The sequence below is a fragment of the Halichoeres trimaculatus genome, unplaced genomic scaffold (genome assembly GCF_033239565.1).
Source record: "Halichoeres trimaculatus isolate MK-OKI-2021-1 unplaced genomic scaffold, fHalTri1.1 fHalTri1_scaffold_16, whole genome shotgun sequence".
Classification (NCBI taxonomy): domain Eukaryota; kingdom Metazoa; phylum Chordata; class Actinopteri; order Labriformes; family Labridae; genus Halichoeres; species Halichoeres trimaculatus.
The window spans coordinates 25,898,447-25,912,360 of NW_027437194.1; the positions used below are offsets into that span (position 1 = coordinate 25,898,447).

Here is a 13,914-nt window from a genome sequence, read left to right on the forward strand (position 1 = left end):
AAGTTCTTTCCTTCAAGGATTGTCAGGCCGTTTGTTGCTCCATTAAGCTCTCGATAACACAGTCACCAGGAAGTAAAAGCCTTGTGGTCTTTTGTCTTTGATTCGACTGATTTATGTCTGCTATAAAAATGTAGCTGCGCAGCTTTCCAACAAGGTTGTTTTAATGTAAAACTGTTTGTTGGCCCTATCACGGTGCTTAACTCCCAGAGAGTTTTGGAAAGCTGTCTCACATATCTGTGGTTTTGGAGTTGTGATTGAGAAATCCTCCTCAGTGTTTATTTTGGGAGAAGTGACTTCAGGCGGCTTTAATTTAAACCTCGCAGCTTTCTTGGAGCTCACAGTGTAACTCTAACAACATTATTAACCACTGCTGTGTATTTTTATAATTAAAGTATTCATTTTAGTGTTTGTCCATGTTGTGTTTCTGTAGGGCTCAGCCGACCCTCTGAACAGTGCCTTCCACCTGACCTACAACATGGTGCTCAACCTGCTGCGTGTGGAGGAAATCAACCCAGAGTACATGCTGGAGAAGTCTTTCTACCAGTTCCAGCACTACAGAGCTCTGCCTGGTGTGGTGGAGAGTAAGTAATCCCTCTAGATTATTACTGCAGAGTGGGATGAGTGGTGCATAGACTTTAACACATGGAGGTAGTCTCTGTGATGTCATCCATTTGTTTCTGGTGCAGAGTTTTGAAACCTGTCATTGGCTGAGGCCCCATTGTAAAAGCTTTACTCAGTCTAGCTTTGGTCAAGTTAGGATGAGGTAAAGAGGCGGGACTTTTTTGCCTGTGCAGACAGCTACAGGGTGTCAGTCAGGTTAGTCATGCCCTTATATGGGCAAAACTAGTTTAATATCTGACTCTTGGAAGAAATTTGCCTCCTCCTACAGTGTGCCAATTAAATTAAAAATGAAGTACTCAGACCAAATTAGTTTCTTTAACAAGGTTGTAAACATGTTTGTTTATGTGGTGTCTGCAGCCACCCTTTAGAGCAGGGGTGGCCAACCTGCGGCAAAGAGCCACATGCGGCTCTTTGCCCTTTGGTGTGCAGCTCGTTGATCCATTCATAAAAAATATATATTATATATATTATTATGAGTAGTGGTGCGCCAGTCAATCTAAAATAATGATATGTTGATGTTGTGATCAGTATTGATCAATACTTGGGTGATAAGATTGATACTTAAGTTTCAGTTTCTTTTCTCTACATCGCACATGTGCTTATAGCTATCTTAAAAGATAGATGGATGGAACTTTGTGTCTTCTGCAGTAAAAACAGAAATTTGTCTTAGACACGGCTCCAAGTACAAGTAGGGATGGGTACCTTTTACCTTTGAAACGATATGGTACTGATACTTGGTACCTGACAACTGGTACCGGTACTCAACGGTACTAGTTTTCAGTACTTTTCTGTGTTTATGTGATAAAAAAAAATATCAATTTGTTTAGTAATACAGTATAAAGAAAATTCAATTTAACATATTTAATTCTTCACTATATAACCTTGCAATGCTGTGTTCATGTCCAGCATGGAAAACCACCTACTCTTCCACTCCCTCAAAGTCACAAGGATACATTTAGGTACCTAAACGTGGTACCTTTTGATTTTACATGATTCGCTACCCGGTACTTTTGACAGATTTTGGTCGGTACCTTTAAAAGTACCTAATTTGATACCCATCCCTAAGTATGAGTTGATATTTGTTTATGTGTGAGAGAAAGTGTGTGTGTAATGTGGCTCTTTGTAGTACCACGACAGTTTTTGTGGCTCTTGGTCTCTGACTGGTTGGCCACCTCTGCTCTAGAGCCCCATTTCCACCAAGGAGTCCAGTTTGCTTAGTCTACAGCACCTATTTTGTAGCGTTTCCCCAAATAACCGAGACGAGCCGTCCCACTTTTTGGGACCCTTCCGTTTAGGTGCCAAACTAAACTGATCTGATCCCAGAAGGTGGAGCTACAACACTGCAGACTGTTGATTGGTTGAAATAATCGTCACTTCCTGTGTGACAGCGGCTGCAGTATTTCTCCTGGTAGCACACAGTCTTCTTTGAAACAAAGCTTGATTGCAATTTGTGACAAGAGCCACATGCCAATCACAAAGAAGACAAAGAGTTGGATGTCTCCCATCATTGATCTTTGTTTAGGGTGTCACGTTTTTCTTCTCTGTTGGGTTTGTTATCGAGGTACACTGTGTTGCTCTGCTATGGCGTCACAGTGTTACGTAACTGACTGGACTATCTGCTTCTGGCTTACACGCCACCTACCGAGAGGGGACTGGGATGGTTGTTCGCTTTAGCTGCGTTTCCACCAAGCAGTTCGGGTCGGTTCATAACGGTTTGGGACGGTTTGGTACAGTTGAGCCTGATCCCGTTTGCGTTTCCACAGCAAACTGTGCCCTCTCGTGGTGGGCGGCGTGTAAGTCGGTAAGCCGGATGCCGGAAGCTGCAGCTGTTAAACAATAGCGCGACGCCGTAGCAGCTTACCCCGCTATTAAATCCAACAAAGAAGAAAAACATGACACAGTAAACAAAGAGCACAGATGGAAAACATGCAGCATTTCGTCCTCTCTGTGATTGACATGTAGCTCTTTGATACAAAGTGCAATCAAGCTTCGTTTCAGAGAAGTCTGTGAGCCATCAGGAGAAATGCAGCCGCTGTCGGGGTAAGTGATGATTCTTTTGACCAATCAACCGTCTGCAGTGTGTTGCTCCACCTTCAGAGAGCGGATCGGTTCAGTCCGGCACCCATATGAAAGGGTCCCAAAAAGAAGGCCCGTCTCGGTTTTTAGGGATCTGTCCCGGGATGAGTCAGTGGAAACGCCTCAAAAAGCCCGCCGTACAGAGATGAACCGAACCGGTCTGCTTGGTGGAAACGCGGCTATTGTTTCAAAATGCTTGGTGCTGTGCTGTGATACACTTAACTAGGAAACTGTCAGGAGAGTGTTGAGTATCATTTAGATTCAAAAGCTAAACAAAAAGACTGATTTGGCTGATTTTTCATTTGACCTGAACCAAACTTACAGACGTGAAACCTACTTAGGACCACAGACCAAAAACACTGATTGTTGTTTTCGGTCCAGATCAAATTGAACAACAGTTCAGTTCGTTTCTTTGTTTGAACACGTTTCGTTTGTTGAGATTCTTGGACCAATCAAAGGAAGTTCTGGCAAACTGTTGTCTGGATCAGAAAAAGGAAAATAAAAAAGTCGGACTATATTGGAAGTTGTCAGAAAGACAGAAAATGTTCATTTGAGTTTGCTAAAGACTGTTTTCAAGTTTGTCCAACCATATGTCAAGAGAGTTCAGGAAAGGATTTTAGAGAATGGAAGTAAAACACATCAATATATCAAAAGGAACAAATAATGTAGGAAATGAGACAAAAATATGAGTCTTGCTGGTGTCAGGTAGGTAAAGGCTCTAAAAGCCCTTTTCCAGTATGGTGGTGCAGAGCTCGTTCAGGGTCAGTGCTTCATTAGTCACGAGTCCTTTGAGTTTCAACCAAAATTAATTCTTAACTTCAAACTTCGTGGTGGCTTAAAACAGCTTCAGTAGGAATCAGTCACATCAAAGTGTTTCTAGACATAAAGGATTATGGAGCTTTATTAAAACTCCACAGCAGTTTTTATTGAATGGTTAAAATGTTAGATGATGGGTGAAATGACGTTTATTTATTGATTTTTAATGTTTCTGTCCATCTTTAATCCACCGTGAGCAGGTTAAGTTCTCATAATTTCCCCTGAAACTGTGAATATCTCTGAATTTCATCCTGATTGTGTTTTTCCTGTGCAGAAATAAAGAAGTATGAGGAGCAGTACCACTCCATAGAGATTCCTAATGAAGAGAGTGTGGTCACCTATTTTAAAATCAGACAGCAGCTCGCCAAACTGGGTAAAGAGATACAAGAGTTCATCCACAAACCAAAATACTGCTTACCCTTCCTGCAGCCTGGACGCCTGGTCAAGGTAAGTTCAGACACATTTACTAATAAATAAAGTAATAATAACAGCTGTTAATTTGTCAGAGTGTAAATAATGTTTCACTTTGTTCCTGAAGGTGAAAAATGAAGATGTTGACTTTGGATGGGGAGTTGTCGTTAATTTCTGCAAAAAGTCCAACACTAAAGTGAGTCATTGTGTCAGTGTCGTGTAGATGTGAACGTTTACACTCTACTGTGACTAACCAGCAGTTCCTCCTTTAGGCGAGCACCGACTCAGACCCGCTGTATGTGGTGGAGGTTTTGCTCCACTGCAGTAAGGAGAGTGTGAAAGATGCTGCAACCGAGGCTGCAAAACCTGCAGCTCCAGGAGAAACTGGGGAGATGCAGGTGAGTGCTGCAGACTCCAAACAGGTGTAACCGTTGAAAACAAACACAGATATGATGACAACTCTTTCATCTTTTTGTTTTGGTGCAGGTGGTTCCGGTGATGATCCATCTCCTCACCTCCATCAGCTCTGTCCGCCTCTACATCCCCAAAGATCTAAGGCCCTTTGACAACAGACAGCTCATGCTCAAGTCTATACAGGTACCAGCTGCAGCCATCTCAAAGCCATGATCCTAAAACTGCAGAAACTCTCAAACACTGTGATCTAAACTGTTCCTATTTATTCAGTCACTCTCCCCTGCAAACATTTTGTCTGCAGGAGGTTCAGAAACGTTTTCCAGATGGTGTTCCTCTCCTCGACCCCGTGGACGACATGGGCATCAAAGACCCAGCTCTGAAGAAAGTTATTCAGAAAGTGGAGGCCTTCGAGCACCGCATGTACTCACACTCCCTGCACAGCGACCCGCACCTGGAATCGGTCTATTCTCTCTGTGAGAAGAAAGCTCTGGTGAGAAAATGTCCACGATCAGCTAAAAGTCAGCTCTGAAAAACACTGCTAAATGTCAGCCCTCGTATTTCACATCAGATAAGAGTCTGTTTTGGTTACCAGCGAGTTATTAATTACCTTATCTGCCTTTTTATTTACTCTGGCTACCGTTTTATACGGCTTAAAATCCTGACCTTTCATTGTCTTTTCCTGCCAGACATGTCAGCTTTGGCATTGTAAGCTGGTAATGACAATTACAGGAAGACAGCAGGGACATTATTCTTGCAGGGCCGCACCATTACTTACAGTTAGATCACAATGATAGGTTTTTTTTTAAACTCTGTGTTGTTGAATATAGCAGACGAGGAGCTTGCTTCCTGTCTTTTTGCTGCCCTACAGAAAAGCAGAATGGAAGTGTTTGTGCGTCACGGGGAGAAAGTCCAACAGAAAGAGGACATGGAGCAAACTAAAATTGTACAATGATGCACTTAATTATTGGAATAAGATAAACTAATCCGTTGCTTTGGATATGAGCTTTACCCAACCTGCCTGTAAGAAAAAAAAAAGAAAAAAAAAACAATCTGAAGACTAAAACTAAAGTTATCAATAGACTCTAAAATTGATACTTTTGTCTACCAAGTCCACTTGTTTTTTGTTGTGTTGGATATAGTATAGAGACTGACTTCAGGCTCACAGTGGAAACACCAGATCCGTTTATGCTGCATCACAGGTTTCAATTCAAGTCAACATATTAACCCACACTGGCTTCACTCTGTTGTGTTCTGGCTGCATCCTAACTCTGGCAGATCAGAAGACTTCTGTTTTTCCCATCCATGTGCACAGAGCAGATCGAGCTGTGCACTGAAACCACATTAAAACATCTGGTGACTTTTAAAATAAATTCAACCGTGTTGACACCAGATTGTATTTAACTTTACTAAAACAAACAAACATTACAGGGGTCAACAGGTTTGAGGTTTTACAGCCCACCATGGTTTAGCAGAGGGTCAAGTGCAAAGGAGCAGGGACACTGGTCTGGTGTGGGTCTGGGGTAATCCAGAAACCAGCCAAGAAGCAGGGTTTAAGTAGTGGTCTAGATTAGTGGTTCCCAAAGTGGAGGTCAAGAAACACTGACAAGGGGATCATGAAGTGACTTCAAAATCAAAACCTACTCATTATTTTGTATTCCATCCAGTATTATACAGGGTGTCCGCGGGGTCTTCAAAAGTGTTAAAAGTTGATAAATCAGTTGTGGGAAAATTAAGGCCCTTAAAAAGTATTAAAAAGTCTTAATTGTAATGTTATGAGGTATTAAATTTTATTGGTATTCAAGCTTTGACTCCAAAAGTATCCATGGATATTTATTTTCCTCCTTGGGACTGTTACAAACTGACCTGACACGCCAGACAGACAGCTCCATATATCCACCACGGAAATAGTCCATCTGGTTGGAAAATGTTTTGAACCTTTGAAAATAACCACACCTGGTGATTCGACGATCATTTTGTGAGGCGCTAGCTATTTGTGGCGCTAGCAGCCCAACATATCCGTAGGCTAATGTGACAACAAACTCAGTTTGTACAGTAGTTTAGTAGCTGTCCGTATGTAGCGCTGATAGACAGCAAATAACACAATCTCAAGCACATGTCCTAAATTTTGACAATGGTGAAATAAATTCTTGTTTTTTTTTCTGCAAGTTGGCCTTAAATAACTGCTGTTACTTGTTGTGGTAATGGGAGTGTTAATTAACCTGCCTTTCAGTGTTTCCCATTAATTAATGAGACTGTGGCGGCCCGCCACAGTCTCATTTGGCCCCGCCACAGTCTCATATGGAGACAAAAATACGATCCGTCACTCGGTCAGACCATTACACAGCTGTACTTTCCTACCGCACGTAAACAAGAGAACAAGAGTGCGCGCGCACTGGTCAAACTCGTAGACGTCGCTCTTTACCTGTTACGTTTGGCGCGAACCAGATTCCAGCGAAGTTAGAGCGAGGCGTCTGACTCTGAGGTACGTGTAACTTCTTTTTTGGGCATTAGCGGCCATGCTAACTGCGGCCGTGGACACAGTATCTCACTGCGCTGTCTGCCTCCCTTCTTGGGAAGAGGAATGGCTGCACCGCGCACGTCTCGGTTCAAGAGTTTCATTATCACAGCGCATTCAGAGTCAGTGTCAGGCACACAGTACAATTACCTGTACGATACCAACGAGCTGACGCGGGTTATTATTTCATAGTCTCCTCTCCTGGGGCCTACATTTATTACAGCGAAGTCCTCTTAAGTTTCACTTACGACGAAAAGGCAAAACGTGGATACGACCAACATTCTTTTCAGATCTATCAAACTGCATACACACGGCTGCACGCCATTCCCCGTGATAAATCACACCGCGACGAGAAAAGCTTGAATGTGGTGAGCACGCCTCCTTTCCCACCTTCAGCACGCCCGAACGTAACCATATATGGTCAATGCAAATCAGTACGTGCATATTAAGTAGCCATGTGCTACTGCGATTTTTGTACTGACGTCAGCGTAAGATGGTGAACACCACAGACGGAGAGAGCATGGAGGAAGATGAATTTCTCTCAAAGCCAGATACACAGAAATATCAGGAAATATCAGTCAGAAAATGATCTTGCATTGATTTAGGCTTCATTTTGTGATGAAGTGGGCCGCAGCAAATTTAGGCATCTTTATTCATTTAGACTATTTTCAGCAGTCACTATAGAAAAAAAACAGAATGAAAACACTACACTCCCAAATCCAAATAAGGGAGCAGAGAGAAGAAGAATCGTAATCAGACCCTTTATCCCAAAAAATATTTTTTTAAGATGTTAAAACAATATAAAGGGTTTCTACTTTGCTTCCCTTTCACCTACTCACATCCTGGTGCTCTCTTTTCTTCATCAGCTTCAAACACACACCTCGTTAACTCAGGTGAGAGAATAACGGTAGGCTACAGTCTCAGTAGCCTGATAACGGATCACAGATCATGGAAATAGTGTAAATAACCTGTTGTTGAAATGTTGTTCAGTAAATTGTTCAAAATATTGTGAGAGAGTGAGTTTTTGGTTTTGTTTCTGAATCAAATTTAAAATATTTTTGATATGCCTTTGTAAGTTCTTATTTATCAGCGTATGTTCATGTCCATGGTCCCAAACTGCACTTACTGTAAGGGCGATACATCGCGCTTAAAAACGTACACACACATTAAAACCGCCGAGGGTCAGAGACTCCCCCACCACAGTCTCCTAAAATCCTGTGGGAAACACTGCCTTTAGTTTCATTTATTCGTTCAAGCTTTATTCCTTCTCAGTTTACCTAATTCATGTTAAAATGCAAACTACAACTGTCAAAGATCGGTTGCTGACAACAGCTTTAAGTCGGGATAAGGTCTTAAGACTTTTTGAAAGGTTTTAAAAAAGGTCTTAAAGAGGTATTGAATTTAACCTCAGGATTTCAGCATATACCCTGTTATATAAAAAAAGAATATCAGTCAAATTTCATATAAAACCAGGCAAATATAACATTTGATCTGTCATCTTCATTATTTTGTTGAAACCCCCCAAGGTGACTAAAGCAGGATAACGACGCATTCATTGGAGGCAGATTCATTAAGGAAACAGAAATATGTGCACACAGGAAGTCTGTGTTTGCTACTGCTGAGCTAAGTTAAGCATCTTGAGGATTTTGTTTTGTTTTTGGATTGATCTGTTCATGAATCCCTTAGACCAGAGGTCACCAACGTTGTGCCTGTGGGCATCTGGGCGGCCGCCGAACCACGTAAGGTGCCCAGGAGGCATGTTCCAAAAAACAGCACTGGTCACAATCATTGACTGTATATAAAGTGGACAGCGTGACTGCCATTTATCATTGTACGGTTTTGAAGCCAAAATACCGCTGTCTCAGGCGCCACCATTGTAGCAGTTTGGAGCCAGATTCTGTGCAGTAGAGACGATGAGGGATTCTGGGAGAATCTGAGTGGAGCTGGGTGACAAAAATAATAATTATTTTTTTTCTTTCGAGAGTCTAATCACTTCCTGACTCTACCTCCCGACATATTTTACAATCCCCGAAACAAAATACACGAGAACGGCAGCTGTCAATCATTGTTAAACGTTACGTAAAGCCTCTTTTTTAACCTTGTATAACTAATGAAAACGAAACTTTTCAGAAAAAAGAGGACTTGAATACAAGACAGCCAAATGATATTTTCAAATCAACACAACAATCTGACATGAGAAACATTTCTACAAAGTGAAATAATTTTTAAAAGTTTGACCACAGCCCATCTGGAATGGCTGGAAAGCCGGATTTTTAAACCTATACTGCAGCCAGCCACCAGGGGGAGCAGTTTTTGTGGAGACCTCACTTCGAGCAAGCGGATGTCCATTTTTTTTACAGTCTATGGTCATAATGGAGCTGCTTCCTGCCATCATTAGTGTGTAAAGTATTGATAATAACACTGGAATAATTAACATTGACATGTGAGCAGTCTCTTCACATACTATTACCACTTCTGCTATGATTAATGTTGTTAAAAAGTGATCCGTGCAATTTGTTCCGGACGTTTGTTTCGGACAAGTAGCCCTTACCGCCACTCATTTCCCATGAGGCAGCCCTCAGTCTCAAAAAGGCTGGTGACCTCTGCCATAGACTGAATAATAAATGGACGTAGTCACTGTGACATCACCTGTTTGTTTCTAAACAGAGTTTTGAAGGAAATTGTCAACAAGGGCTATAGGGTCTGTCAATCTGCTTGAGTGCTTTATATCTTCTTAACTGCCGAGTTAGAAAAGACGCCCCCACCCAAATACCAGGCTGTAAACAAGTTTATTTCTGCTGTGAAAAAGCTTATTTTGGGACACACAATCAACTGCACATTTTAGCACTTCTGTATTGCGTCACATTTTCAGACCATAGGTTGCCGCGTGGTGTATCCCTGCGACTTTGTCAGGGTGTCACTGGTCTCCGGTGCCACTGCTTATTGGTCACATGCAGAAAGGTTGACCCACACATGGCGAAAACATGTTTATTGCTGCTGTAAAAATAGGCATGAAACATGCATCTCTGGGATGCTTGTTCAGTTTAGCTGTTGAAGGTAGCTTTCCCATGTACTGAGGTTTTAGTCTGTCGCAGTGGTCGCTTTGACTTTTACTAATTTGTGAAGTTTCAATAGATTTGTAGGCTTTTGTTAGAACCAAAGTATTCAGAGAATCAAAAAGGAGCTGGTGATGTTACTGGAGAAGATGTGACCCCTCACTCTGAGGTGATCACGAGTATAAGGAGAAAATCTCAAAAAACAAAATGTACAGGTTTGATCGCTGAGAGGACAAATGAAAGCCCACATGATAAATCATCATCAGCATTCTCCTCCCCTGTGGTTTTGTTTGTGTGTGTTGTGAAATGACAGAGCTATTTTAGGATTGCTTTTTGTATTATGAGCAGAATAAGAGATTAACCATCCTCCAATCTAATCCCTGTATTTCCCTCAGCAGCTAATCCTCAGCCCCAGTCATACGCCTAACCTCCACATTGACCTTTAGTTGAACTTTTACCTCACCTGCTGTGGTTGTCCAGCACGCCTCATCTCACCTCGTCCTACATCATGGCTGCTACAGTGAACCTTTCCTCTGATTTAATTATTTTTTAACAGCTGTCAGAAGCTTTTGTTTTTCATTCTAAGAAATATCAGGACAGAGATTTCTTCACCGTCCTGACAAAGTGAAAACAAGTGGGCTTCAGTTTTCACAGAAAAGATAAAACTTTGAGTAATGAAGCTCACTTGTGAAATCTCTGTGTGCACACGTTTGTCTCTGAGGTGTGTTGTAATGATGAAGAGGGGGAAAGGTTAAAGTTGATAATGGACATCAATAAGCAGGCTGAGGAGCTGATCATCTGTTGGAAGAATACCCCATGATAAATCACTCCAACAGTTAATGAATTGTTTGAGTTTATTCCCAAAAGCAGCCGGGGTTTATCACAGGGCTCATAATAATTGGAAAGGTATGTTCTGGAAACAAGAAGTGGATTTATAACAGAGTGTGTTTTTTTTTTTTTTCTTTAGATTGCCGCCGACGTTCGGACAGCCAAGCGGGAGCTGAAGAAAGCTCGCACCGTCCTGCAGATGGACAAACTGAAATGCAGGAAGAGAGTCCTGAGGCGCCTCGGCTTTGCCAGTCCCTCTGATGTCATCGAGATGAAAGGACGAGTCGCCTGTGAGATTAGCAGGTGAGGAACACCTGGTGCACAAGATTTTAGAGACACAGATTTAACAAACCTCACCAAACTCCTCCTTTTATGTGAGCTAGCATGGAGCTTAAAGCAGGACACCTGAGTTAAAAGAGAAGCTCAAAACCACCTTTGTGACATCCAGAGTCTGTAACTTCAGGCTGAACAAAGAGAGTCTGGAAATGTTAAACCCGCTGTGTGTTTTGTCACAGTTGATCTCATTTCCTCTGGTTCTGTGTGAATGTTCTCAGTGGTGACGAGCTCCTGCTGACCGAGATGATCTTCAACGGCCTCTTCAACGACCTGACGGTGGAACAAGCCACCGCCCTGCTGTCCTGCTTCGTCTTCCAGGAGAACGTACGAGCAAACGCACACAAACACACAATTCCTCTAATTCTGCACACAAACAGAGGTTTAAGCCTTTTCCCTTCAGAGAGCACTGAGACACACAGCTGAGCGTCGTTCCCACACATACCAGCTCCACTCTCACTCTCCACCTCTTCCCCTGCACAGCAACCCAAACAGAAACCTGAGGGAGATGTGTGTTTTCCCTCCTCTAATGAAGCCTGTTCACCCAGCATCAGATGGTTTAACAAAGCTTTTCTTTGGCTCAGCATCAGCTCAGCTCTCCCCGACTGTCACTGTCTCATTCTTTACTCAAAAGCTCTTTCACAGAGCGGACCACGGCCAGCAGCTGGTGACACATGTTGTTCACCACTGAGACCTCTGTGTGTGTTTGTGTGTGTGTGTGCAGCTGTCATCTGTCATTCAAACACACCTGCTGCAAACACCCGGGTGTGTTTTCTAAACCACTGACATGAAAGTTCTCAAACAAGTGTTAAAATCACCCGTGTTAAATCAGATATTTAGAATAATCACCAGGTCAGGAAGGAGATTTTCAGTTCCATTTAACAGGCTTTAATGTCATCAATGTAACAGGGACAGTATTTACAGAGTATCATGAAATTATGGCATAAATTAATCAATAAACAACATCCATTCAATAAATAAGGCTCTTAAAAGTTGTGCAGAGCCAAAACTGATGATGATCTTGGATTTATGGCCCTTTTTGAAGTCACATGTTTAGAGAAATACAAACCTTAGGGGCTGTTTGTCTTTATTTTCTTAAAAGATCATTGTTGGAAAAGTTGTGTTAATAGAGGTATAATGTTGTGAATCAAAGTCTCATATAGATGAGTTGGTTTATGTTCATCCCTGGGTAAAGAGAAGAGCATTAATACCTTTCATATTTGTCCCTGAAGTTACAACCAGCAGCACATTACTATTGTTAAGCTTATAGGTCAGGAACAAAGGAAAAGGGCTGGTCTGTCCAAGCTTTATGTGGTAAAAACTGAAGCCAATACTGGAGCTAAGTAACACCCATTTAGTCCTATCTGAAATGACATATTTCTTAGGGGTGTGAGAAAAAAATCGGTGCATCAAAGCATCTGAATTTTTTGTATAATGATTTCAAATTGTTATAACTTTTTTGTTTCTTTGAAAAAAATCCTTTTTTTTTTTCAAAATTAAGTCCTTGATTTATTCTTGATTTGAGGCCTGGGTTGGATAAAAGATGAGATGTCAGATCCCCTGAATAAATCCTAAAAGCTGACTCACACATGATGCATAACTTTAGGGAAAATATGGTTTCTGATATTGTCTGTCGACATCATCATCCTCATCATTCAGCTTTTTCACATGGTGTGGTGGTAAGAAAAAACAAACTAAAAATTGAAAAAATCAGAAATATCGAATGATCACAATTTAAATTGAATCGGCACGGCAAAAGTTGTAAAAAATAAAAAATCTTGTTCACATTATGACTGAAATCTAAGGAAGTGTTTCTTATCTTAGGAAAAAGAAACTTTTAGACCTCATGTGAGCCATATTAACCAGACAAGTCCAGAAAAATGTCTTTCTTTGAAATATTTGAATACAAAAAGGATGCTTAAATTGTAAAGAGTTAAATAAATATGCTTAAGGAGTAAGGAAAGAAAAATGTAGTTTCTTGTACTGAGACATTAGTCTGACTTCAAGAGCTAATTTTTCTTTCCCCTCTGGCAAGTTTTACTCTTCACAAACAATGAAAACCATTTGCTTAGATTCCAGTCATTGCAGTGTAGTTATTGTTTCAGAGGGCGTGGCATTGTTATGAATTTTACTGCCCTTCGGGGATGAATAAATATTTTTAAATTTGAATTTAAAGCATCTGCAAAGATGATATGACATGTTAAGTTTATACTGCTGCATCAAATCAAGGATGTAGCCTGAGCTGTAGGTGTGTGCAGCTCTTTTCTAAAGCAGAGGGCTTAGCGTGTAGCAGTTACTATGTATCGAAGGAGCCCAGACTTTCAGCTGGGATCCATCACCAGGTGGCATCTCATTTCCTGCATTTCAACATTTCTGGAACAGCTCCTCTCCATTCTTCTTTGTAATAATTGTTGAAAGATGAAGGTCGACATGTATCAGCTCTAAACTATCACAGTCAAACTCAGATGCTGTCAGAGAGGCTGTGGTAAAACCAGCAGGAAACAAAGCGGGACCGGAAACAGAAGACTTTAGTTTCATAGAGGCCACAAGCATTTCTGATGATTAAAAGTTTAATAGACACATTCTATGTGTTACTCATGGCTGTGTTGGCTTCTGCAGCTTCGAGTCAGTGCAAGAGTTAAGCCAGGCTTAAGAATTTGAATAACTAGCGGCACGGCGAGGTGGACTGACAGGCTGGTGAGATATTTCTGTTTGTCAGGAGGCTAAAAGCAGCTCCACCTCTTTCCTGTTTCTCGACTGAGTGAGCACACTTCAGGTTGACTCGATACAGAAACCACCATCGTGAGACTTTAGACCACCTGAGTGATGTCACAGAGACTGGGT

At 41.6% G+C, this 13,914-nt stretch overlaps 1 protein-coding gene across 1 annotated transcript in view; it reads left to right on the forward strand.

The window, feature by feature from the left end:
- Window positions 1–13,914, forward strand: part of mtrex (Mtr4 exosome RNA helicase) — a 31,434-nt gene that overhangs the window by 12,630 nt on the left and 4,890 nt on the right. Inside the window, exons 16-23 of the mRNA XM_074689858.1 lie at window positions 431–581; window positions 3,788–3,960; window positions 4,052–4,120; window positions 4,197–4,322; window positions 4,411–4,521; window positions 4,640–4,828; window positions 10,877–11,040; window positions 11,292–11,397. Of these exons, the coding sequence (XP_074545959.1) occupies window positions 431–581; window positions 3,788–3,960; window positions 4,052–4,120; window positions 4,197–4,322; window positions 4,411–4,521; window positions 4,640–4,828; window positions 10,877–11,040; window positions 11,292–11,397 (1,089 nt within the window). The remainder of the gene's footprint in view (window positions 1–430; window positions 582–3,787; window positions 3,961–4,051; window positions 4,121–4,196; window positions 4,323–4,410; window positions 4,522–4,639; window positions 4,829–10,876; window positions 11,041–11,291; window positions 11,398–13,914) is intronic.